General features: G+C 40.8%; 2 protein-coding genes across 9 annotated transcripts in view; one reads left to right on the top strand and one right to left on the bottom strand.

Annotated features, from left to right (window-relative positions):
* Window positions 1-935: 935 nt before the first annotated feature.
* Window positions 936-17,024, top strand: TMEM220 (transmembrane protein 220). Of its 2 annotated transcripts, XM_028534615.2 has the most exons (6): window positions 937-1,092; window positions 1,809-1,838; window positions 5,696-5,756; window positions 6,897-7,020; window positions 10,182-10,241; window positions 16,333-17,024. In XM_028534615.2, the coding sequence occupies exons 1-6, from the start codon at window positions 1,000-1,002 to the stop codon at window positions 16,466-16,468; spliced, it is 504 nt and encodes a 167-aa protein (XP_028390416.1). In that variant the 5' UTR covers window positions 937-999; the 3' UTR covers window positions 16,469-17,024. The 2 variants fall into 2 exon arrangements, with proteins under 2 accessions (XP_035888878.1, XP_028390416.1); XM_036032985.1 differs by lacking the exon at window positions 10,182-10,241 and having other exon boundaries at window positions 936-1,092.
* ADPRM (ADP-ribose/CDP-alcohol diphosphatase, manganese dependent) overlaps window positions 11,045-27,533 on the bottom strand; it is a 29,912-nt gene continuing 13,423 nt past the window's right edge. For 4 of the 7 annotated variants that reach the window (XM_036032979.1, XM_036032982.1, XM_036032981.1 and 1 more), the window contains 3 exons: window positions 24,126-24,743; window positions 23,168-23,284; window positions 11,045-20,288 (listed from right to left, as the gene is read on the bottom strand). In XM_036032979.1, the coding sequence (XP_035888872.1) occupies window positions 19,972-20,288; window positions 23,168-23,284; window positions 24,126-24,726 (1,035 nt within the window). In that variant the 5' untranslated portion in view covers window positions 24,727-24,743 and the 3' untranslated portion in view covers window positions 11,045-19,971. The remainder of the gene's footprint in view (window positions 20,289-23,167; window positions 23,285-24,125; window positions 24,744-27,533) is intronic. The other 3 variants (XR_004904763.1, XR_004904762.1, XR_004904764.1) reach the window with 3 other exon arrangements.

Raw genomic sequence — 27,533 nt, forward strand, 5'->3', positions numbered from 1 at the left:
CAGAGCACACGGCATGACCACCTTCCCTGTCCCTGCCTGTCACCCGGGCCAGGCACCCAGCCAATGGTGCTCCTGAAATAAGTATTCCTGGAAAGGAATGAAATCAAGAGAAGAAATTTCTGAAGTTTCAGGAGATTAGTGGAAAGGAGAGGAGGACCGATCTAAAGTGATGAAAACTCTAGAACAGCAAAAATGATGAGGCCCATGGATATGTAAATGAGCCTGGGGAAGAACTAATCAGAAGGGTAAATTACAAAACAGAAAAAAACTATAAAGCAAGAGAAGAACAGTGAATATTTCAGTGTCTTTAGTTTATAAGAAATTCATGAGCAACGCATGTGAAAATTTTGTTGGTTTTGCTGGTGGGGGAGAATTGTAAATATGTATACTATGTAAATACCTTTTATAATAAAAACCCATGAAGATAACCGAGCCTGCCTGCAGAAAAGCTGTGAACTGTTTAAGATGCTAATATAGCTGTCGCCCCTGTAAAAAAAATTACCATAATGCTTAGAGGGCTTTGAAAATTCCTGAGCTTTCTAAAGAAATGCATAAATACTAACCAGAAAACACACACGAACGCCCATGCATCTGTCTCAGTCTTTCATCTCTTTTCTCTCTCCCTCTCCTCCCTCTCCCTCCTCTCCCTCTCTTTTTTTATGTGAGAAAGGTAGCTGTACTGAAGACAAGCATTGGAGTTGGACCTCTCTGGGGTCAAATGAGACGTCCCTCCACCACCGATGAGCTGCGGGGCCTTGGCAAGTCATCCAGGCCCCCAGGGGCTCACTTTGGCTCTCAGCTACGGGGACAGCAACACTCCACACCAGCCGCGTTTGGGGGCCGGGCGAGCGGGCAAAGCGGCTCCAGCAACGCTACCTCCTTGCCAGGATGCGCGCCCGCGGGTGGGGCGGGGATGAGCCAGGGCGGGGCGGGCGTCCGGCGGAAGGGAGGGCTGGCGGGGCTGAACTCCGGCCTCCTCGTCCTGCGCTCGCTGAGCCCATGGCGTCCGACGCGGGGTGCTGGTCGCGGGTTCTATGGAGGGCGTGCAATGGGCTGATGGCCGCCTTCTTCGCGCTGGCGGCCGTGGTGCAGGTCAGCGGCCCGGCCCCCAAGGCGGGCGGTGGGAAAGGGGCCCGCGGGAACCACAGGCGCTGGGCCCCCAGCTCCGTCCCCTGCCCAGGGCACAATGGAGACCTGCGAACTGGTAGGGTCGCAGAGGCGGTAGTGTAGGTGGAGGACAAGGATTGGGTAGTGCTTCTGGAACCCCAACCTGCTCCCCACCGGGCACACGGGTGTGTTCCAAGGACTGCCACACCCCTCTCTTTGCTTCAAAGGCTAGAAGGATCTGGTTTACAGTGAGTGTGTCACTTGGAAAGGGACCTGAGCAGAAGCAGCCTGGGCACCTTTCTTAATATTCTCCCTACACATGAGCTACATAGTTCAGGGTCTAGGCCAGGAATCAGAACAAAACCCTTTATTGCATAATTAGGCTTTCAAGTTCACTTTCGGGCCCCTTCCCAGTAGCTTTCCTCATTCCCTGAGACTGGAGCGCCCTTTTCAGAGTTCCTTGCAGTTTACAAAAATGTGTGGGCTGCACGTTCAAACCATCTGCTCTGTTCAGCCAGAAGCCCCTCCTCCCATCACGATCTGCTAGACTTTGTCTCATTCCCATTTTGTATCCCTGGTGCCTGTGGGCGGCTGTTGCAGTGCCTGGAATGTACCCATGACTGAGATGAATCACAGAGCAGACCAAACGCGGGAATGGAACCTGAGTATGTCTGCTAACACCTGATATTTTCGTACTGCAGGTAAATGACCCCGATGCAGAACTCTGGATGGTAAGTATGAGCTGCTCCCCTGCATCTGAAAGAAACACGGGCTGCACCAAACACAATGCTATCTACTTGCTACCACCCCCTCCACTTGGTGTGCTTAAGACTTAGAAATCAAGTTTCTGTGAGCTCTTTTCCCTAAAATATTAGGGGAAAATGGGCCAGAGTGATAAGGTAGTGTGTGTGTGTGTGTGTGTGTTAATTCACACACAGAATTTTCCACAGACAAGGAGTCTTCCAGCAGTATTCCCCTTGAATAAATGCTCCGAGGACACTGTTTCCACTGAAGACACAGACAGAACTCCCAAAGTCAATGGAACCACTCTGTATGAGTCTCTACCCAGACACTCCAGCAAACGCCTGAGCAGAGAAAGGCAGGCTTAAGGTTTGTGGCTCTGCTAATTCAGTGAGTTATAGAAAGTAACTGAAACCCATAAAACCTACAGTACACATTGAACCAGTGCTCTGATTAAACCATTTGGGGGAGAGGGGTCATGCCACACATTTTCTAAAAGGTCTGGATTTTGCCCACTTTCTTCCAGTGCAGATACACAAGACTGTACAATATCACCAATGAGATGATTTTAGGCTATGAAATGTCAACCATGTACAGATGCAACAAGTGAAAGCATTTGGAGTTACAATGCAAAATTCTAGTCAGTTTTTTTTTTTTTTGTGAGTAGAACTACATTCTTGTATTATCTAGAGTCACATCCCTGAATCAAGTAAAATTGCCTCTTGCTCAGCACTCTAACTTGTAACCTGAGTTCCAAATATTACTTCCCTGCAGACAAGTCTCAAATTACAGCTTCCTGTTGAACTTACAAAGGACTGCTAGACTGACTCTCACATACACCCAAGGTCCTACCCAGCATCTTTCCTTCCAGAACCCACTCCTCCCAACTCACCAGTTCCTGTCATCAGCAGAATCATTCTCTGCATCATCCTTGCTCAAAAGCCCAGTCATCTCTAACATCTCTCTGTTCCTTACCATTGTCTTTGAGATCCCTTCAAAAAGTCAAGTAATAATAATAATAAAACAGAGCAATCAAACAACAACAACAAAAAACACCCCAATGTAGGTCTAATAGCTTGTCTGTATGGTACCTGTGCATATTACCTCTGACTTCATGCTTACGTGACATAATATGAATAATAAACAGCAGGTCCCTCACTCGCAGTTTAGCTCTCCATTACCTCCTACATGGACTTTTAATAGCTTCCTAACTCCTTCCTCTAGCTGTCTCACCTCTTCTGCTAAGAACACTTTCCTTACTTTGCTTCCTACTGTGAAAATTTTTGTCATTTTTCAAGATGTCTAAATTGAAACTCTCCAACTTGGCATTCCAGATCCATCACAATATGGCTCCAGCCCACCTTTTCAGCTTGGTCTTGGAAGCCCAGTCCATCTACTATGGTGACGGCCTCACCCCTCCAATTCCTGTATGTCATACTCTACTCAAGCTTCAGGGTCTAACTCAAATGCCATCTCATCCACAAAAATCCCTGCCTCTTTCCTGTAGGCTCTGACCATCCTCCCTTTGAGCCTTTAATATAGCACTAGCACATTTTTCTTTGCATTAGAGTGGACTCTGTACATACCAGCTCCCAGGGCACAGGGGCCAGCATCTTCTTGGTGGTTCTCAGGCACCCTAACATAGCACCTTCCCTTACCAACTCCTAGACAAATGAAAGAATGAATGAACATGCAGATGAATTGAGTCCTAGGTTACTGGGCCTTGGGGGCTTGTACTGCACCTTACTCATCTCTGAGTTCCCTACTTCATCTCACTCAGGAAGCATACTTGTATCAAGATGCATGCAGGAGCAAATAATAGAAAATCTGACTGGCATAGGTTATAAAAATACAGATTATCTCACTTAACAAGAAGTTCAGAGGCAGCTGCCTAATGGTCAATGGCACTGTCAAGGATCTTTCTTTCTTGTCTGCTCCTCTCACTTTTACAGCCTGGCTGCTGCAGCTCCCAACATCTCATCCCCAGGCAAGAGCACCCCATGTAGGAAGAAGCAAGGCAAGAGCAAATGGGTTTTTCTCCTCGGTGTCCTTCCCTTTTATCAGGGAAGAACTGTTTTCCAAGAATCCCTTCAAGCAGGCTATATAGTTTGTACACACAAATAGGCTTATGGGCTGGGCTCCATGTATGTTGGTTAAGTACTCTGAGTATCAGCTTTGCCCCAAGAAGACTTTACATTTCATTGCCGAAACATGCTCACCCCTTGCTGCTAAAATAGGCTGGGAAAACAAACTGGCTTTTCAGTTTTTACAGTGGCAAAGGGACAAGAGAGAGTGGTGTTAGGAAGGACTGCCACAGAACTCAGTGATGATGTGCTGCATTAAACTCAGTATCATAAGTAAACATTATGATACCCTTAGTTTAAAAAGTCCACCAACAGAAAGATAAAGGACTATCAAAGTGGGTTCTACTGAGTTCATTAATATTTATACTGTGTGTTTTTCTTACTTGTTTTACCAGAAACAATTGTTTTTGAGGGCATTTTTTGCCCTCAAAAAATGATCTCATGCAAGACAGAAAATTTAAATTGGGATTAACATGGCACGATTGCCATGGGAAACCATTACTTAGTTTTAAGGGTTTTTTTTGTTCATATGCTTACAATATACTGAGATAAGATCTCAGATCCTTTAACCAATGGTCTGTGTGTGTGTAACTTCTCCCCCTCTCCCTCTCTCTCAGTGACTAAGTCAGGTAGCTTTCCCCAGGGTAGGGAGGGGGCGCTAACCCCAAACCACTCTAAGCGGGGTCCTTGGCACAGCAGCAGCCTCCCCAGGGAGCTTAGTAGAAAAGCAGAGGCTCGGGCCCTACCCCAGAACTCTGGAGTCAGATCTGCATTCTAATCAGATCTCCAGGTAATTCGCCTGCACACTGAAGTAGGGGAAGCACTGGTCTAACCTGAAGCTATGAGAGGACCTGTCTTGCAAGTGTCTGAATGTCGTATTGGCCAATATACCAGTAATCATTAGGGGTGGAGTGGGAAAGATAAACAGAATCTGAAAAATCCAGATGCTCTCTCCCCTGGGTCAAGACAGCAAATAACTTAACTTACACAGCTTTGACAATGTTCAAATACACTAAACTTTTCCAACATAGGGTCGCGATTAATGTGGTTATGCAACTACATTTCTGGGAAAGCCCCGTGTTTCTTGTAAACCCACTGTCTCCTTACTTGACCTCTTCCCCAAACACATGCAACCACAGCAGGTTTGGCTGGAGTCTGTTTCCTGTGAATGAGGCTTGAAAAATAGGGCTTCTTCAGGGTCAGTCTTCTGGACTCCAAACCCACTTACCAACAGTTTCCAAGATGAAAGGCCCTGTCTTCTTCTGGGGCACATCTGATCCTTTGTTAGTAAGCTCTCTGTGGTCTCACTTGCAGAGATGGAATACCAGGCTGGATGGTGCACAGTGCCAGACCCAGCAGGGCCATGCAGCTGATTATAACTACTCCTGCCCTGCTTTTCAAAGAGCATTTTCTTTTATGCAAGTGGGGAAAGGCCATTTGGACATGGGTGTTGCTTGGGAGAGCTGAGGAGGTCAGTGAGTTTTGACACCCCAAACTCCACTCAATGCTAGGTCTCGGAGAGGCATGAGCCTTTCCTGGAATAGCCTATAGTCTAGGATGAAGGCAGATAAAGTTACAGCTTGACACAGTTAGGTGCATTAAAAACAGATTACCACTTCCTCAACTGTTCCTGAACCCTAAGGTAAGTCATGGAAAGTGATGGCCTCCAGTGTCGTCTTTCCTTACTTCCTCAGGGCTTCTGAACATCTCCTATATTGCACTCACTCCTTAATCCACACAGCTTCCTCTCTGTTTGCTAACAGGTTGTGTATATGATTCCTGCTGGGCTGACCTTGCTCGTTGGACTTGACCCTCTTGTCACAGGTATGAACGTTGGATTCTGAATGGAGATAATAAAAGAACGCTTGTCAACGAATGAATGAATGGTTGTAAAACAGAGGCTTTATCATATATTTATTTTGTAACTTGCTTCTTGGACTCCTTACTTATGCATCTATCCCAGGCAGGTACACATGTAAAAAATTAACTCAAAATAGCTAGTTTGCAGTGCCTGTAGGGCATCTGCTTCAATTATGAACAAAATACAGCTGCTTTGCCTTTTATGACCCTAAACACTCTCAGCAAACCTTAAGTTGGACAGTTTTATACTATAAAACAGTGCCTTAGAAAAAAATGTATTTTGTATTATTTACTAATATTTTCCTATTAATGGGGAATATTAATACTGCAAGTTATTCTTTAGTTTTCTTAAAACAGCTTCTACTGGTAGGACTTGAAAGTTCTCAGAGCCTTAGAATCAAGACTGGTTCCCACCTGGGTGGGGGCACTCCTGTCCCCTAGGTGCTCGGGCTCCTTGTACAGGCCCTTAGAACTCTGCCTGCATCTTTAGTAAGTCAGGGCTTCATTCATTGCAAGCAAGGAAGAAAAAACTAAACTCAAATGGCTCTAAGCTACAAAGGAGATGTAGTGGGATACTTGCTGAAAAGGTGAGGGTAGTGCTGGCCCCGGGCCTCATGGGTGAGTCCTTAAATTTGTCTGAGCTGTCAGTTCCACTGTCTGTTGCACAGACATCAGTCCCAGGCTCCACATGGTAGCCATGCAGCTCAGCTCATGTCTTCACCACACAAAGTCCAGCACTATCTAGAATCCACTCCCCTGATGCCTCCACAAAAGGCTCAAGAATTGAGTCGTCAGCCCTGATTTGTCATGTGTTGTCCTGAGCTAAACTGCTGTCTGGAACAGATGAAACACATCGATTGGCCTCACTTAGGTCCACATGACTGGAGTGTGGGAAAGTGGATTCCCAAAAAAGGGTAGTCTCGAAAATAATAAATGTCTGCTTAAGTTTACAATTGATGCTTCAATGTCTACGATGTCCCTCAAAACAAAACAAGAGAAAAGCCAGACTACTCTGAAAGCTTTGCCTGAAAACAGACTAGAGCAAAGCCCATACGTGTAAGACCATTTTTCTCTGGGATATGATTCTGTGATTTCCATTTTTAGGTAACTTTATTTGGAAGAGTGTCTCAGCAGTACACATCTTCCTTTGCACGGTGTGGGCTGTCTACTTGGCACACTACCTGGTGCTTCATACACAGTGGAACGTCCTACATGAGGAGGAGGGCAGGTGAGCACTGACTTGGGCTCTCTGGAACAGGTGGGAAGAACCGAAATCTGTTCCATTTCCACACCTTATCTGTGCACAGTGACTTCGTAACTACACCATGAAAAGCAGGGAAGGTATTATCTCCATCACAACCTGAACCTGAGAAACGATGGAACCGCAATCACTTCTCCAGGCAGCCATTGGATTATGATGTCATATGGCCATCAGGCAGTGGGACCATGACTCCCTTATGAGCAAGGATACTACATAGTAAAAGTTCAGCCTACTAAGGTGAAAACTCCATCAGCACTGATTCCATTCTGGTTCAAGCCAAAATCTGATCTTCAAGTGTGATCAGCCACCTCAGAGGTCAATCTCCTAGTCATGGCCTTTCATTCTTCTCAACTCTTTGCTTCCTCCCACCCAGGTCTAATAGCCCAATTCCTTTTCCTTTTATCCCATTGCTAACATCTGCTAATACCAAGATTTGAGGCCTGTAAGTTAAGCATCACTGGTGAGGCACTGCTACAGCACAGGCCCCTGTCCTTGGGAAACAGGATCAGGTTGGGCCAGTCAATGGGGATGCAAAGCGAAGGGGTGAATCATGTCCAACTTGAAGCTACAAGGTATGGTGAACTCAAAGTGAGGCTTCCAGTGGCACTGTGGCCCAGTACAATTGTTTCCTACTCTATGTGAAAGATGAGTGGTTTTAACACATATTTCTAGCATAAATCCATTCCAAATCATTAGTCTGGCTCACACAGCAAATCATGTCTCTCTGGGAAGATGTGACCCAATCTCTGCAACTTGTGCTCAAATTACTGATTGGTGCTAACACTGCCCAGTGCTGACTACCTAAAACAATGTTAAAAGAACATCTGGTCAAATTGAAGTTGTTTTCTTGGTTGTAGTATTCCACCCAGTGACATGATTTAGCTGTTTTTTTAAAATATATATTTTATTGATTATGCTATTACAGTTGCCCCATAATCCCCTTCATTCCCCTCCACCCTGCACACCCCTCCCACCCTCATTCCCCCCTTTAGTTCATGTCCATGTGCCATAAGTTCTTCAGCTTCTACATTTCCCATACTATTCTTACCCTTCCCCTATTTTCTACCTACCATCTATGCTACTTATTTTCTGTACCTTTTCCCCCTCTCCTCCTCCCACTCCCCTGTTGCTAACCCTCCATGTGATCTCCATTTCTGTGGTTCTTTTCCTGTTCTAGTTGTTTGCTTAGTTTGGTTTTTTTGTTTTGTTTTGTTTTGTTTTAGGTGTGGTTGTTAAGAACTGTGAGTTTGTTGTCATTTTACTTTACATGTTTTTTATCTTCTTTTTCTTACATAATCCCTTTAACATTTCATAAAATAAGGGCTTGGTGATGATGAACTCCTTTAACTTGACCTTATCTGAGAAGCACTTTATCTGCCCTTCCATTCTAAATGAAAGCTTTGCTGGATAGAGCAATCTTGGATGTAGGTCCTTGCCTTTCATGACTTGGAATACTTCTTTCCAGCCCCTTCTTGCCTTCAAGGTCTTTTTGCGAAATCAGCTGACAGTCTGATGGGAACTCCTTTGTAGGTGACTGTCTCCTTATCTCTTGCTGCTTCTAGGATTCCCTCCTTCATTTTCACCTTGGGTAATGCAATTATGATGTGCCTTGGTGTGTTCCTCCTTGGGTCCAACTTCTTTGGGACTCTCTGAGCTTCCTGGACTTCCTGGAAATCTATTTCCTTTGCCAGGTTGGGGAAGTTCTCCTTTATTATTTGTTCAAATGACTTTTCTACTTGCTGCTCTTCCTCTTCCCCTTCTAGTACCCCTATAATTTGGATGTTGGAATGTTTAAAGATGTCCTGGGTGTTCCTAAGTCTCTCCTCATTTTTTTGAATTCTCGTTCCTTTATTCTTTTCTGTTTGGTTGTTTCTTTCTTCCTTCTGGTCCACTCCATTGACTTGAGCCCTAGTTTCCTTCCCATCACTATTGGTTCCCTATGCATTTTCCTTCATTTCTTTTATTGTAGCCTGCATTTGTTCATCTAATTTATGACCAAATTCAACCAATTCTGTGAGCATCCTGATCGGCAGTGTTTTGAACTGTGCATCTGATAGGTTGGCTATCTCTTTGTCACTTTTTTTCTGGAGCTTTGATCTGTTCTTTCATTTGGGCCATTTTTTTTTTTTTTTTTTTTTTTTTGTCTTGTTGCACCTGTTACCTGTGAGAGGCTGAGCCTTAGGTATTCACCAGGGTGGGGCAACCTGCATCACTGGGTTGTGACGCTGTATGTGGGGGAGGGGTCCAAGAGGGAACAATGGTGCTTGCTCCACTCTCTGCCAGATTTCAGTCCCTTCCACTGCTTCCCCCAAGCAAACTGGGCTTTTCTGGTGCTGATTTCCATGTGGGTGGGCTTGTGTATGTCTTAAGACCCTGTGGGTCTCTCCAACAAATTCTCCTGTGAGGCTGGGAGTCTCTCCCAGCACCTCAACCCCCACAGGTGTTTTCAGTGTTTTTGAGGCTGTATTTCCTGGCACTGGGACCCTGGCTTGCTCGGTCTGTCTTGCTCCTGTTTCACCTGGTTTATCTCAGTGCAAATGTGGGACCGCCTGGTCAGCCAGCCATCTTGCTCCCACTGCCTTGCTTCACAATCGCTGCCTCACTGGGTCTGCCCATTGCCACCCCAAGCCTGGGGTCTGCCAACCACTGCTTTTTGTGTCGTAATCCCTCTTCACCCAGCTGCCTGACTCCACCCCTCCTACTGGTCTGGATGACTGTGCCTATTTTTAACTCCTTGGTTGTCCGACTTCCATACAGTTCAACTTTCTGTCAGTTCTGGTTGTTTTGTTTGTAAATCGTTATTGTCCTTATTTTGGTTGTGCAAGGAGGCACAGTGTGTCTACCTACACCTCCATCTTAGCCAGAAGCCTGTTTTTTTGTTTTACTGGTTTCCTGTTCATTTTTAAGTTGGGAATCAGTTATGGAGTTCGTATTTGCTTCATAAGGTGAAATTTATTTTTAAGTAGGGATTTAAGCTGAGAAAAATAATTTATGCTCATGCCAGACTTGAAAATATCTTCAGGGAAGTCATCCAACAATCAGCAGAATCGAGTATCATGGAGATAGTGGGGTGATGTGCATCTTACCTGTAGCTGCTTCAGAAACATGAAATGCATGCTATTTTATAGGGAGCTGAGTGGCCTGGTGATTATTACAGCATGGATGAGCCTGTGCCACAGTTCATCAAAGTAAGTTCTCCAATCAGATGTGTTCAAGGTTGATCAGACCAAGTAGGTAAGTGAGCTTATTGCAACACAAGTAAAAACAGGGATCTTTTGAGAGATATTGCATTCCCTAAGGAAAACTAACAGCTGGTTGAAAACTCCATGATCACGAACACTTCCACAAGTGCCCAGTTTCCCACTGAGTGGCCCCATGTGATCACAGAGAGCGGCCAGCGGAAAGGTGTTCTTCAGGGAGAAGGAAAGTGGCTTCAGAAAGAAGCTTGGAGACTGAAAGAAGAATAAAGTGCATATTAAAAAAACAGTGTGAGTACATATAAAGAATATTAACATTATAAAACAATAATGATGTTTTGTGGGGCTTAAACATATAAAGAATAAAAATACATGACAAGAGTAGCTTATAAGTTGGAAGGGGATAAACAAAGGAACAGTGTTCTAAGATCCTTACGTTGTCTGGGAAGAAGTGAAAGTGCCAACTTGTATTAGACTTTGGCAAGTCATGGACTCACATGATAATCCTTGGGGTAAACAGTAAAGAAGAGTGGGTACAGACAGCAGAAAAAGAAGAGAAAAAGAATAGGTTAGGGAAAATAGGAGGCAGGCATTTAGAAAATAAGCCCAAGTATGTGAGAAATTGCATTAAATGCAAATGTTCCAAATATTCCAACTAAGAGTCAAAGATTTCAATGCAGATAAAAATATTAAAAACCCACTAAACAAATGCTTACAAAATATACCCCTTAATTATGTAATACAGAAAGACTGAAAGTCAAAAGATGGAAAAAATACACTTTACAAACACCAAATGAAAGTTAGTATAGCAATTTTAATTTTAAAAAGTAGACTTTAAGGCTAGCATTACAGAAAAAGGACGTTTTGTGATTGTTTTAATTTTTTATTTAAAATATTCAAACATATACAAAAGCAGAGAGGCTAATATAATGAATCAGACATACCCATCACCTAGCTTAAACAATAATCAGTATTTGTCCAATCACGTTTGATCTGGATCACTGTCCTCTCCATACTTACGGATTACTTTGAAATAAATCCAGACATCATATTGTTTTATGTCTAAATGTTTCAGTATATATCATTAAAAGAGAAGCACTTAAAAAACAACTGCTTTACCATCAACACACACAGAAAATAAAAGAATAATTCTACAGAATCGAGTGTTCCAGTCAATGTTTACCTTTCCCCAGTTGTCTTATAAACACTTGTTCCTCTGGGCTGTGTATTTCCAATAAACTGGTGGGCAGATCTAGAGACCTGGCCAGATTCTGGTGTCATTACTGGTACTACTAAGCAAAACTACTTCACGGGTGGTATTATGTACTTCCACCATAATATAGATAATGCCTAGCTGTTTCTTCATAATGTTGTAGTCTTTGATGATCACTGCCTAAGTCCATGAATTCATTTGAGTTTCAAAACAGTGCTATTCTAGTTATACCATTCCTTGATTATTAGCTGTAAGACTTCTATAAAGAGAAACGTCCACTTAACAGCTCTTTGAGATACAGATCTTAAGAGGAAAAGGAAAAAAAAATAAGAGTTGTTTTGTAATTTTCCAAGTTTTCAAGAAAGAAAACTTTTCCAAGTTTTCATGCCTGGGAATCTTCCAAAAGTGACCAAGGAGTTTTGTTTATGCTGTGTGGGTGGGATCATTTTGAAGTCATGGATTTCAATAACATAGCTCATTTTTTTCAGTCCATAGAAGTTGTCACCTTTATTGATACTGCCACTGTCCCTCCTCACCAGTTGCATATATTCAGGTTTGAATCCTGAATTCTTTCTGACATAACCCCAGTCATCTTTTACTGCTTTCTGGTGTGACAAAGTGTTCCAGGACAGCGTCATATACTTCACGCCCCAGACCTGCAATCAACCACGTGTCCACACAGCCTGGCTGCTGCTGGTGGGTCATGGTGTGTAGAGGTTGAAATCCAGGCACGGGCAGCGCTCGCTGCTGCTAGACTGGCCATTGGTTCTTTTCAGTGGACAGAGCTAGGAAATTCACGTACATCTGCAATATGTATATTATAATATAAAGATTATCATTTTACATGTGTACTTAAAAATGAGTTCATACTGATTCTAGCAATTCAAACAGTCTTGTATTTCCTTTTAATCATTTAAAAACCTCTAATCTCAATGACCTCAACACAACTCATTTGACTTATCCCAAAACACAAGCACGGTCTCAGAGTAGCAATGGTTACTGAGAACAGATTTTTGGGGGTTTTGCTTTGTTCTTAGGGACCATCTCTCTAAGGCAGGGGTCACTACCACCTGAGCTTGGCCTCCTGCCTCTTACCCCACCAACCCTGTGCCAAAAAGGCTGGGGACCACTACACTAAGGGATGTATATTCAAATTACTTGGGATGGTTAGTCTTTGTGCTATGCTAGCTAACAAGTGAATATAGTTAAGATTATTTTACTTTCTTTTCTAGGGATAATTTTGTTAAAAAATATATTTTGTTTTATAATTATGTAAAATAGCTACATGGCCCCAAAGTCAAGTCTACAAAACAAAGTATATTCAGAGTACTCTAGCTTCTTGATCCCCTCAATGCTATACTCCCCTTGTCTACAAACTTTTTTCAATTTTATGGTTTATCTTTGCATGGTTTCTTGATGGAGCAAGTACGTATGTTTATTTGTATTCCTGCTTATCTTAGATAAGTACAGGTACATTATACACAATTGTCCTCTTTGATTTTCCCCTTACTACACCGGAGAGATCATCCTGTGGTATATAAAGACTTTCCTTATTCTGCTGATAGGTCCATAGTGTATCCAGTCCTCTGTTTAGACTATATCCAATCTTTCACTATTAAATATAATACCAACAGTATATTGTCAAAATTTTGAATATTTACTAATCAGATGGTTGAGAAATGGGTAACTTTAATTTGCATTTTTCTTATTAGGATCAAAGGTGAGCATATTTTCATATGACTAAGAGCCATTTGCAATTCTTTTTTCTATAAAATATTGGTTTATCTCTGACAGATAATAGGTTTACCTGTTTCTAAGCTTGTTAGTCTTCTCTATTTTTAGAAGCTTTTTATACACTCTATTAACCCTTTGTGACATAAGCTGAAAAAAATGTTTTTGCAATTTCTTATTGCTTATTTTACTGTGCTCATGCAAAGTATACTTTCCTTTGCCATGAAAATGTTTTGTTTTTAATGTAACCAAATACATCAATCGTTTTCCTTATTGCTTCCAGATATGGGATCATAGGAAATTTTTCCTTCCTCTCAGGGTATAAAGTAGAGTAAGTTTTCTCCTAGTTCATGTGTTTACACTGACTCCTTGATCTCGTTAAGATTTATCCCAGTGTGACAGTATAAAGAACTGATCGGAAATTATCTTTTTTTCCTTTTCACTATGTAGTGATCTCAACACCACTTAATCAAAAGTGGATTTAAGACACCAAAGAAAGACACCTTTTAAGGACTAAAGATTCATTAAATCAGTAAGGTAAAATAAACCATTATAACAGATACATGATAACCATTCTAAATTTGTATATAACAACACAGCCTCAAAATAGATAAAAATTGACAGAACTGAAGTTGGAAAATCTACAATCATCTTGGGAGACTTTATCAGACTTCTTTCAGTCACTAATAGTGCAAGAAAACAAACAAAAAAACCCAGTAACAATACAGACGATTTGAGCTAACCGGCACATACAGAACACTGGCACCAAGAATGGCAGAATTCACAATCTTTACAAGTACACATTAAAGGTTCATAAAAAGGCTGTATGTTGGGCCATGAAATAAGCCCCGAAAACTTTCAGAGAATGTTCTTTGACCACAGTGCAATTAAGCTAGAAATAGTTGACAAAAATAACAGTCACTGTAAGTTTCGAAATTAGGAAATACACTTCCCAATAATATCTGGGTAAAAGAAATCACATGATTTTAGAGGATATTTTGAATATAATGATAATACTACATATTAAAATCTGGGGAAAACAGCTAAAAAACATGCTTAGAGGGATAATGATAGCCTTAAATACATATATTTAAAAAAAAAAAACAAAGAAGGGCAAAAATCAGTGAGCTAATCTTCCAAGAACTTAGGAATTCTCCAATTAAAGAAGTTAAGAAAGAACATCAACTTAAACCCAAAGAAACAAGAAGAAAGTAAATATAAACATAGAAACCAATGAAATGAAAAGTCAGCATAAAAGCTAGAGGATTAAGTAGGTTAAATATTCATTCTCTGGAATGATTTACAACACTGTGAAGCCCTGGCAAGACAAAAACAGAAAATAATAAGAGTGAACACAGACGAGGAGGTACAAATAACCAATTTCAGGAATGAAAAACAGATCATTGTTATCCAGTAGATATTGTAAAATCATAAGAAAGTATGAACAACTTTTTGCCAATAAATTTGAAAATGTAGACAAAAATGAACAAATTCATTAAAAAATACAATTTATCAAAACTGATACAAGAAATACTTAGAACAGTCCCATAAATATTAAGGCAACTGAGTCCATAATTTAAACTTTTCCTAAAATAAAAAAAAAAACAAACTCTAGACCAAATGGTATAACTAAAGAATTCTACCTCATAGTTAGGGAAAAAATAATTCTAAGCTTCAACAAACTCTTCCAGAGAACAAAAAAAGAAGAAACACTTCCCAATTCATTTTCTTAGGGCAGAATACCCTTGATACCAAAACTTGACAAGAACATTACAAAAAAAAAAAAAAAAGAAGAAGAAGAAGAAGAAATTACATGGCAATCTCACTTATGACCACAGATGGAAAAATGTGTTTACCCTAGGAACACAGTTTAATGTTCAGAAAGCAACCAATGTTTCCTACCATAGTAACAGAATGAAAGAAGAAATCAAACTGTCTTCTTAATATACACAAAAAGAGCATCTGATAAAATTCAACATCCATTCATGATAAAAGCTCATAGAAAACAGGCATACACAGGAACATGACCAGATGAAGGGCATCTATGCCCAAGCACGACACTGAACAGTGAGCCAGTGAAACTTTCCCTGAGGTCAGGAATGAGATGTGCTTGGTCACTACTGACACTTCTACTCAACGCTGTCCTAGCGACTGTCCTGGCCAGTATGAAAAGGCAAGAAAAAGAAAAAAAAAGGCCAAAGATTGAAAAGGAAAAATTAAATTTTCCTTATTCATGAGTGACATGATTGCATACATAGAAAATCAAAAAGAATCTAAAAAGTTATTTGAATAAGTGAGTTTAGCATAATTGCTGGATACTAGGTCAATTTACTAAAATCAACCGCACTCTTATTAGCAAGTAATAGAAAACCGTAACAGAAAGTTACCATTTACAATAACAAAAAAAAAATCAACTCCCTAGGAATAAATCTAGCAGAGACGTGCAAAATATTGCACACAAAACTATAAAATATTATGAGAGAAACTCAAGAAGACCTAAATATTAAAATAAGGAAGAACTAAATAATTGTCCTATGGCAGTATAGGCTAAACCTATTATTGGCAAAAGGATAAATTAGTGAAACAAAATAGAATCTAGAAACAGATCGATCCATCCAGAGACTTATGACATAGTGACACTGCAGGGTAGGGAAGAAAGGCAGTCCTCATAATAAATAATGCTGGAGCATTTGAATATCCACATGGGAAAAAAGCAAAACAACCCCTACCTTACAACTTTCAGAAAAATGAATTCTACGTGGATTATAGATCTCATGTGAAAGCAGTACAACCTTTAGAGAAGATAAGACTTCAAGACCTTTGGGAGGGAAAATTTTCTTGTACAGGACACAAAAATCATTATAAAAAGATCAATTTTAACATTGCTTAGTCAACAACTTCAGTTCCTCAAAAGACATGATTGAGTGGGAAAAGCTATTTGCAACACATATAAACAACAAAGATTTGCCTTTAGAATAAAGAATTCATAGTACGATATATTTCAATAAAAAATGTTTTTAAAAAGGGATCATATAAAAAAATGATGTATTTTACCAAATTCTGTCTTTATACTTGTTTCCAAAGCAATCTGTAATTTTAATGAGATTTTTATTTGTAACAATTTTTGTGTTTTTATAGGCATCCAGCCGGTGGAAGAATTCAGCTGGCTGTGGCCATCACAATCGCCCTTTTCCCATTTGCTGCCTGGGTCTACATATACGTTAACAAGGAGATGCGCTCCTCCTGGCCAACTCACTGCAAGACAGTAATTTAAACAGATCCTGTTCTTAAAATGAAAATTTCCCATTTTTATAAATATGGATTATATTTTTAATTCTAAGAACTTTCTAAGGCTGACTACAGTACAGCACAGGGCTGGATGGGACTAGTTAAGAGATGGGGTCTGACATGCCATTGTGTCAGAGTGCAGCAGAAAAGGCAGTCAAAACAAAGCTAAAAATTATGCATTCTAACTCAGTGTCCCCGCTGTACGTGTGACTTGGGCAAATATAAAAAAACCTCCCGGTGGATGTTTCTTTATCTATAAAGCAGCATTAATACTACTGGTACAGTCGCGAGGATTAAACCAGCAATACGAGAGCACTCTAGAAGTACAAAGTGCTCACAGAGGGCTGCACATAGTGGCTAAAACAGAGGGAAATGGGGTTCGGTTAACATGATAGAAACAGGTTCATTACATTTAACTGGTTCAGTGCCATGAGCTAAATGAGAACTCCAGCTGGACCAGCAAGCATGTCTTGAAAAGAAAAGAACGTTAGATAGAATAAAAGAATTTGGAACCAAAAAGAAAACAGGGAACATTAATTACATTGAAAGTGAAAAATTAAGACCAAATTTGATAAACGTTTTTTAAAACTACAAATTTTTTTTCATCTGCAAATTGTTTCAACTGCAGATTTTATATCTAAATATGGAGCAAGTATTTCCAAGGAAGTCAGTGCCCAAATGGATAAGTTATAAGTATAAAATATATACCAGATTTTAAAGACATAATATTAAAAGTGTAAAATTTTTATTTTGATTACATGTTGAAATCTTTTAGATATACTGCAGTAAATAAATTATACTATTAAAGTTCACTTTTACTGTTTCTATTCACTTTTTAAACTCGACTGCTAACACGTTTAAAATCCCTGCTGGGGCTCACCGTGTTTCTGTTGGCGGCACTGCTACGGCGCATCTGGAGAGCACCGTTTGTGCACAGGCCACCGCCCGACTCCGCAGCCCAGACACTGCTTCATGAGATTTAGGAAATAGTTCACTCAAAAAGTTATGAGCACCAATCTTATGTCAGGAGAGTGAAAATGAGCCTAAAAAATTTGCCTCTGTTTTTATTAAATGTTTGGAGGAGGTATGCATGTGTTTTGTTTGTTTTACGCAATGGCCACTGGTCAGAAATTCTTGATCAAGATTTAGATAAGGTAAAATGATAAAAAAATCTTGTTGATATTAAAGCAATTAAAGTAAAATTTATTTTAAGGGTCAATAAAGGATTTCAGTGTTCCATTATATATTTAGTTTGTATAATATTTATGGCTTTTATACCTTTTAGTATAACTGTTAAGGTCATATATGAAGAAATGGACTTAATAGCATATTCTGTATAGGACCTACCCATCCTCCAAGTAATGCTTGATTCTGCGCTTAAAAGACGGTGAAGTTCCAGTTTGAAAAAAAGAAATACTTTTTGAGACACTTTCATCACACCAGCATCACCCACATCACACTGAATGCTGTGATTATACAGTTCCTTTTAAGTCTCCATAAGTGTATAAAGGGAGGGTAGTGCCTTTAATTGTTTTTGAACTCTACTTTTCAGGTGAATTTAAGTATTATAGTAAGTTTAATATTTCTATTATCAAAGCCTGCTTCTCACCCCCAATCTTTTTCTGCCGTTGTTATTCTTCTACACCAGCTCACAGTAGCTACGGCCGGGACTGACACACAAGTCTCACCATACACCACCCAGCGCAGGAGCCCGAGGGCTCCTCACACTGTATGCCAGGATAAACCCCAACTCTGGCTGGTCATTCACGCCTTTTCTCCACGTAGCCCAAGCTTAACCTTTTCTGCTTTATTACTTTTGGAGACTCTTCATAGTATTACTTGCCTCTCCTAAATTCTGCATATCCTTCCATGCCTCTGCTTATGCTATTCTATCTACTTGAAATACACTTCCACGCCCATTTAAACCGTTCTTCTTCTTCAAGTCATCCCTAATTCCCTCAAACAGAATTAAATTCCTGCTCCACATTCCCACAGTCCTGTCTGCCCACATTTATACCTAGGGATCTGTCTCCTCACCACCAAAGTTGGCGAGTGCAGGGAGTACATTGCAGCCACCTCTCTTGTAAACTGAACAACGGCCCTCAAAGATCCAGGCCCTAATCCCCAGAGTGTATGAATGTTACCTTATCCAGCAAAATGGACTTCACAGATGTGATCGAGTTGAGGCTCTGGAGGTGAGATGATCCTGGATTACCTGGTGGGCCCTCAATGTGATCGCAATTGTGGGAAAGCGAGGAGACACAAAGACGACTACACAGACGGAAGAGGAAACGGTGATGTAACAACAAAGCAGAAAGAGACTTGAAAACGGTACCTTGCTGGCTCTGACAATGGAAGAAGGGACCAAGGACTGCAAGAAACACAGCTCCAGAAGCTGGGAAAGGGAAGGAAACGGGCCCTCCCCCAGCCTCCCGAGGGAGCATGCCCTAACACCACCTTGATCTCAGCCCAGTGGCAGTAATTTCAGACTTCTGACTCCAGAACTGTAAGAGAACAAATGTGTGTTAATTAAGCCACCAGGTGTGTGGTAATTTGTCACAGTAGCCATAGAAGACGAATACCCCCATTATGCCTAGGTATGCAGCAGGCACTCATGTTGACTAGTATTGGTTTATCTCCTACTGTTTTTAAGCCCTGAATCAGACCTTCTCTACACTTCAACAGTCCCCATTTGCCATCTAGTATGTGTTTCTGAGAATAAGCCTTAGCACATATGACAACGGCATTAACAGGTCCCACTCATCTACAAAGGGAGTCGGGTAAATTCACTTGGCTGCTGTCCTCACCAGCACTAGCTGGTGGCCCAAATCGACCACGGGAGCAGGCACACAGCTGCATGGCACTTGCTTCTGCTTTGGTTGGCGTCACAGAGGACCACATACCTTCAAAGGTCCTTCTTAGCCTCCCATGGGAGGGCGCACATTCACCTGTGTGAAGGGGAGCACCACTAAGTCACCTGTGAAGCAACTTGATAGCTTTGGTCTACAAAATAGGAACACAAGTCTATAAAAGTACAATACGATGAATACTCTGAGCAAAAATATGTCCAAAGCTCATTTGCATAGCAGGGTTAAAAGGAAAAGCTTTACCTGAGCTTATTTCTTTTTTATTATGAATTTTAAGTTATATAGTAATATGTGAGCATATTCTCCTTGTACAAAGTAAAAAAAAAAATTTTTTTTAACTCAGGTAAGGCTAAAGTAAAGTCTGACTTGAGGACTATATCTCATCCCCGCCCCCCGAGGGTCTCCTCCCTGGCTCACATTCATTCATCTTTTCCAATTTCAGCACTGGATTTACAGCCCAGAGACGACGTCCAGAGGTCTCACAAGCTGACACACACTGAAGTCGTGAACATGCTTTGGTATGCCAACAGGATAATAAACAGGGACACTGAGGGTTTCGGGGTGGGGTGGGAGAACAAAAACTCAAACCGAAGTCATCCTCTTCCTATAAAGATAAAATAAATCAGACTGAAAATGGAAAAGGTTTTTCCCTCTTGTAATTCATAACCCTGTCTGTGACTCGGCCTCTCCCTCTCAACACCATCCTGTCCGGATAGACATGCACGGTGCCGAAAGCCTGGCTGTCCGGGGCGGTCTCAATAACCCCTTCCACATTGACGTGGTGCACACCAAAAGGGTCCTCGGAGTAGCCGCCATCGTGAGTGTGACCGGCAAAGAAACACACCACACACTCGTGAGACCAAATGACTGCAAGGGCATCTCTGTAATTCCAGGCCAGGCACACGGTATCAGAGGCATCTGGGTAAATGGGAAGATGACCTGTTAAGGAGAAGAACAGATATGAGCCAATTAGGATATACCCCTTTCACCAAAATTAATGTCTAAAAACTAGTATTCAGAAACACAATGTATACTGTTCCCTCATTATGGACTGAGACCAGCCAGAATTCACACAGGTGAAGACCCAGGTCATCTACAGCCATGTCTCTGGAGCATAAAGCCTGAGACAGTTCACACACAAGGGCAGAGAGGCCCCAGGAGAGACAGAAGCCCCGAAAGTCTCAACATGTACAAACACCAAGGGAGATTGCGGGCATCCTATACAGGGACGTCTGCAAAGTCTGCCAGAGTCAGGCAAACGCGGTGCTGGAGTCCAGTCTCGCTGATTTCCTTAAGTAACAAGTATTATATACACACATAGAGGGGCTCTTAGGTAAAAAACACATTAGGGATGGGCCAGTGAGTTATGTCACTTTTATAAACACTCAATGTTTTATAAAGAACTGATTAATGCCACTTTAAACATCTCCTGGAAAACAAGGTAGCCACAGCCATTTTACTGATGAGGAAACTGAGCTAAAGTGGCGAACACTCACACTAGGTCCCATGGGACATACGTGGAAGTAGAGCCAGGAGACTTTGAAATTCCTGCTGCTAAGACATGTATGAGGCCACGTCATAGATCAGGCCACTCTGAAGTACAGGAACAGCAGCTCATTGGGCTTGGCTTCCTCCCACTAAATCATTTTTCTCTCTGTTACCATGTATTTTTATTCTGCTTAATATGTCCTAGTTTATATTACAAAAAAGAAGGGGGCTAACAGTGCATGTTTGCACGCACACACACACACTGAAGCCACTAACTGCGACAGGGCTAAGTGTCCAAAGAGGCTGTGTAACTTTCCAGATCTAGATGCCAGAGTGCAGTCATCTATCAAATCCCAGTTGCTCTCTTCTCCTTGAAACCCTGGACTTCCAGGACAGAATCAGCCCTACAAGCTTCCTCCAACCTCAATGGCGACTAACTCTCACTCTCTTTTGCTGGTTCCTCATCTCCCCAGTATCTTATTAGAAGTGCTAGAATGCTTGGCTCTTGGGCTTCATTTCTCCACCTACACATAGCAACTTGGTGATCTCTTAGCAGTGTACATACATAGTTTTAAATACCATCTGTAGTCTTTCAACTTCCACTCACATTTTGGACATACATCCAGTCCAAACTTCTATTCTGAATTTCAGATTCATTATGTCCAAACTGCTTACTTGACATCTCCACTGATGTGTAACAGGCACCTGAAAGTTAGTATTTTCAAACTTGAACTGAGCCCTCCACTGAAAACCTCCTCCTGTTGCAGTGTTCCCTAGCTCAGCTAATAGCAAGTCTGTCCTTCCAACTTCATGGCCAAAAGTTTAGATATGGGCAAAATGAAATCTGAGTAGCCAAAAGGAAAGTGAAAAAGCAAATGAAAGTAAGTTTCTATTAAGTCATTTTAAACTTTGCTGAAAAAAACCTGGGACACTCAGTTGTTAAAGATTTGTTCATACAGTTTCTAAGGTTACCAAAACCAGAAATTTAAGAGACTGACACTGCAGATGAGAGCACGGACATAAATAAGAACATAGGACAGAGTAGGAAAGGGGCTGGGAAACAAAACATGGACTTTCAAGTCTCGGTTCTGTCACTAGCTGTGCGGTTTCAGTTTTAATCTCTTTGGTTCAGTTTCCCTATCTTTAGAATCAAAGGTTTGACTATATGATCTCAAGGCCCCTTTTAGCTCCAGGGCGCTCCAAAGTAACAAGTACAAGCTAGCAGTGAAGAGCTACGAAGCAGAGAGAAGTCAGGAAGTGTCCCAGTTTTTGAGACACTCACTGTCAAACCAAAATAGTCTCACACCATGCCAATAACCCCTGACAGTGCCTTACACTTACCAAGCCTTGAATGACATTTGATACACCAATGGTGGCAGAAACACCCCTAACTCCATCTTCATGTTCTTACTACATCAGTGGAAGATAGTAAGTAAAAGACTACATATGTAGATAGAAACCTACTTTTATATCATCAACTATCTGTACAGCCTGTCATTTTCAAACAGTTTTCATGTTCAAAATTTCATTTGGGGCAATACTGAGAAAACCACAGTTTGTAGGTTGGACATTTGCCCAGAGTCACATGAACCATAGATATAAGAGCCAGAATGGCATTCCGTCCTTGGGACTCCTCGTCCAGTACTCTCATCCATTACACCATATCAATTAAACCCCTAAAACAAGGGATCTGATCTCAGCCCCCAGAGCAAGCACAATAGCCACAAGGTAAATTCAAGTCTTCGTGTATACATGCATGTGCACACGCTCACACCTGAGTGTATTTTAAGCACCTGAAGATTCCTACAATCTCTGAAGGCAGCATGTCTGTAAAAATGATTCTGAATGAAAACAGTAATTATGTCCGTGCTCACTGCCAGCTGTGTCTCACTCCTGTTACACCTGCTTTGCTTTCATCCAGGCAGCAGGGGTCTCTGTTTTGTGGCCACTGCACTGCCAGGTAGGTCTCCTAAGACTAAGATTTGGGATGGGGTGTGAAATAAATTTTTCATTTAAATTTTACTATGTAAATTGATCCCATTTGGAGAAATTCTACTACGAAACCTAAAAGGCCAACTCACAGGCTCTAGTATTTGGCAAGATGTTTTTGTTCTTTTACAATTCAATTCTTCCTTTACTCAATTCAGAGTAAATCTCAGATTGTTTTTCTCAATAAAACATCAGATGTTTTTTTCAATAAAAAATTTAAACTAAGCATTCATTTTATAGAAAGAGGCTATCACAATATAATAAGTGTTTAGTACATTTTAAAATTTAACTTTTCCTGTTCTGTAAAATGCTAGTATTTAACAAATCATTTAAATACTTACTCACGATCACCACCTTCTCTTGGTTTCTGTCAGAGAATGTAAGGACTGCATTCAACCAGTTCAGCTGTTCTTGGCTGAATCCTCCATTAAACTGGACAAACTGAGGCTCAGAAAGTCCTAAAATGAATTCTGCACATTAGATCCATCAAGTATCATTGTCTTGTCATTAGGGCATTCAAACTTAGCTAACATGGGTATACTTCTTTTTAGGAACATTTGGCAGCAATTGAGTTAAAATAGGAAACCACCAGAATTTAGAGCAATATTCAAATAAATCTTACTTTATCTTTTTCCTAATCTTTGACATCCTCTGCTTACTTCATTAGCTTCCTATTACATTGAAAATAAAATAAACTCTTTACCATGTCCACTGAACTACTCCGACATCCTCCTGCACACTGGTTCTTTTCTGCGTTCAAGAATGCTGAAGTCTTACTGCGCTTAGTGCCTCTGCATTTGTTTCTCCTTCTGTCACAGTATTCTCCCCAAGGCCGACTGCCTCCTCATTATTTAGGTTTCAGCTTAAATGTTTTTCTCCTTAGAGCAGCTAGCTCTGACCACCTGAACTAAAACAGTCCCCCCTTACATTTTCTTTGTAGCATGTATCACTGTGGAAATAATCTTGTTACTGTGTCATTAATAAACAGGCCTGCCTACTTACTTTTGTTTCCTCTACTCCATGCATTAAAAAACTGATATTGTCAATACTGTTTACACTTGTAAACAGTTAAGCTCTAGAAAAAGGGCTCAGCCCACAGAAGGTATTTGGATATCTGTTAAAAGAAATTTTGAACCAACTGCAACCAATCCATGTACCATGAGGCTTGTGAGAAATCCTGACCCTGAACAATAGCGACAATATACTTTTACCTTAATCATCCATCTTCCTGCTGAATAATAGGTAGCTGGAGAATTTAAAGACAATGTATTAGATTCTCAGCTCAAAGGAATAATTCACCTTGAGGACTATTCAATTCCATATTTGGATTGTGCTCCTTCAGCATCTTCAGACACTGCTGGTACTTTGGAGAAGACTGATCCACGCCCAAGACACTCAAGTCATAAGCATCGAGTAAAATGAACCGGAATTTAGGGAACGGAGAAAAATGGTAAGCGTAATAACTCCCGGTAGGCACAGTCTCAGGATGATGTACAATCTGGTCTTCTAGAAACTTTGTGTTCAGTTTAGAGTTTGTTAAATACTCTCTGCTGAAGTTATAGAATTCATGATTTCCCCATGTGTGATGAACTGGGACTTGAAGCATTTGAAACACATTCATAACAAGTTCTAGTGACTTCTCTGATGCTTTATACTGCGCATTGTAGCCGTCAATGATATCTCCCAGCTGAAGTACACAACAGGGCCGGCTGCTTTCTTTATTCCAGTGTTCAATAGCATCCTGCAAGTGAACAAGACTATGTCTGTAGTATCTTCTTCTGTTTCCTTGGTAATTATAGCCGTCTTCTAAATTAGCATACTGAATATCTGCTATAACTCCGAAGGAGAAAAGAAGTTCTGAACTCTCACTCACAGTTCCAGAACTGGGCTTATCATCCATAACCTCCAAACAGGTTTCTAAATAAAGTAAAAAAGATAACTAAGTTATTAACACTTTAACTTTCTAATGGTAAAATGGATATTAAATGTAACAGTTAATCCACTAGGAAGCTTGGTAGAGAGGAAAGTACAGGTGCTTTACAGGCTGATAGTTTTAGGTCCAATTACCAAGCCCATGAAATGCTTCCATTTTCTTATCTGTGAAATACACAATAACCTGTATTCTTTAGAAGAGTAATAATTTACAAAAGAATATTATCTTACTAATGAACAGGCATTTTAATTCTAGTAAAGTCAATTTCAAATCTGGGATAATCTGTAATTTTTAAGAAATACACACTAGTTTTACACACACACACACACACACACACACGCACCTTCTTCCACAAACACCAGTAATTCTATCAAAACTTCAGGAATTTCTTTAGAAAGTCATACATTACACTCACTCATTGTACTTTATACATGAAACCCCCTACTGTGGGTTATTTTGTATTGGGCTGAATCCTTTCTCTTGGTTGGTGGGTAGGTCACCTGAAATAAATTTCTCCTATTTTTTATCTGGAATAACAGGGTAAAGATAGGAGAATAATAATTTTAAACAAAAAAATCTGGCACAAAAACTATGTCGATGTGATTATTTTCTTCAAAAGCTGGATACTAAGCTGAACCAGCTTTTTAAAACCTGAATATTAACTCCCCTTCCTTACAACTAAAACTGATCTGTCCAGTCCTAAGCAGCACAGTGTCCTACCACAGGTGGGGGTGACAGCTCCACAGCCCGCAGAAAAGGCCAGGCTTCCGTTTGACTCACTGGAGGAGGGGCTTCCCTCCCTTCTACAACCGTTGACCCTAAGGATACACTTTCCACCTGATCCACCCAATTACAAGCTTCAGCTACGTTTCTTTCTTCCTTAATCTGGTTGGGTATAATTATCTCTAAAACAGGTGAAATAGCACCATGGAAATCCTAAAAAATGGCTTGGTGTTCTTACACTGGGTTTTTGTTTTTTCACTTGCTCATTTTCCCCTTGTGGTCCCTATTTGAAAAGCCCAATGGTATCAAGTCAGTCTATATATAGGAGGGGTGGTTTAGATGAGAGCATCTGATTTGGAAGGTAAAGAACTCAGATACAATTACAATAAATACAAAACTCACCTAAATCAGCTGAAAATCTCTAGTTCTATTAGATTTCAAGATTTTGCCAATTCCAAGCACAGATTAACAGAAGAATCAAACCAGAAGATAATTTAACAAGGGTATCAGTGGAATATTATTGCTAAAGCCTAAGGGAAAACTGTTTCTGGGAGTGCTTTTATCCCCAATCAAATGAGCCTGTTTATTTTTATCTTTAAACTCAGAGACTTTAGGGCAATAGTACTGTACTGTGGAGCTCCTGGAGTGTACTTAATCCCAGTTAATTTGATCTTCACTCCAGTGGATAGTGGTTACTTTTGCCTAACATAGCATCCATTCCTTACTCTGCTGGTAACAGCACCCCAGTGTCTCCTTCAGTATCTATCCACTGCCTCCCTCTCACTTCATGTGATTTGAGAGGCACAGACACATGACCCAGGATTGGCTTATACAAGCCCAGTTTCTGGTCTGGTCAATTAGGGGAAGGCATATAACCTAAGCTGGGCCAGGTCAGCTCTGGGACTTTTGCTGTAACTACTAGCAAAATCCTTAGAACTATCTCTGCTAAGCTGATAACTAAGACTGGAACTGCTGGAAAAATTAAATCAAAAGAAATCTGACCGATGGAAAGAAGTCCAGTCCTCAGAATTTGCTTTTGAAAAGAATGGCAAATACCAAGTTTTTGTTCTGAAAGTTTTGCCTGTATCATTTACAATATGCTAAGCTATCTAAGTTTTAGTTAAGAGGAATTATAATGAACTGCTGAAGGCTTTTGAAACTGAAGACCTGGAATTGAACTGGGGTCCCAATTTTTCCTAAAGCAAAATAATCCTCATCAGATGCTGTGAAAAGTCAACTGAGTTATAACACACAGTAACCTACTTTGTAAATCATAAAGCACTGCATGTTAAGAATATTATTTTTTGACTACATATCTGAAGAGGTATCTGCCTGGTGAACCTCAAAATACATGAAACTTTTTGTGGAACAGAATAATGTAGACAACTTTTCAAGTTCTTCTGAAAAATTCCTGTAAGATGTCATGGTGCAGGATAAGCAGCCAGCATGTTGTGAAAATCACCTGAGACATCAATGATTATTTAAGAATGGGAGGAAATACTTAGGGATGCTTAATTGCTGAAACCTTGTTCCAAGATGATACTAATAAAATGTCTGTGATAATTAGGACTGGCCAGAAGGCTAAAGTTCCTTAAGCATCTATGATGAACTTGTGAGGACAACCCTACACTGAAAAGAATATTTCCTTTAAACCATTGTCAAGGCAATTGGTGGGGGTGACAAATACAGAAATGAGGAAGGAGGGACGTTGTTAAGGGGAACGACTGTGAGAGAGATGCCCTAAGTGGCTGTGGGAAGAGGAGGGCAGGGAGAGGGGTAGGCCTTGAACCCTGACTGAGCCACACACTCCAGTAACAGCAAAGCTGAGGCGGAAAATTTTTGTGGCTAGGTACAGGGGGCAGGTGTCTGAACTCAAGATGCAGCAAACAAGTTACAATGCCAGGAAGGTTTTCTTCTGAAAATTAGGCCTAACTTTCCTAGTCAAAGTAGCCTAAAGTAAGCATAAAATTTCACTGGCCTTGTCAGATGATATGATGTGTCCTATTTCTTTCAAGAAAAGCATCTGGCCCTGGCTGGCGTAGCTCAGTGGA

The sequence above is a fragment of the Phyllostomus discolor genome, chromosome 8 (genome assembly GCF_004126475.2).
Source record: "Phyllostomus discolor isolate MPI-MPIP mPhyDis1 chromosome 8, mPhyDis1.pri.v3, whole genome shotgun sequence".
In the NCBI taxonomy this organism is placed as follows: domain Eukaryota; kingdom Metazoa; phylum Chordata; class Mammalia; order Chiroptera; family Phyllostomidae; genus Phyllostomus; species Phyllostomus discolor.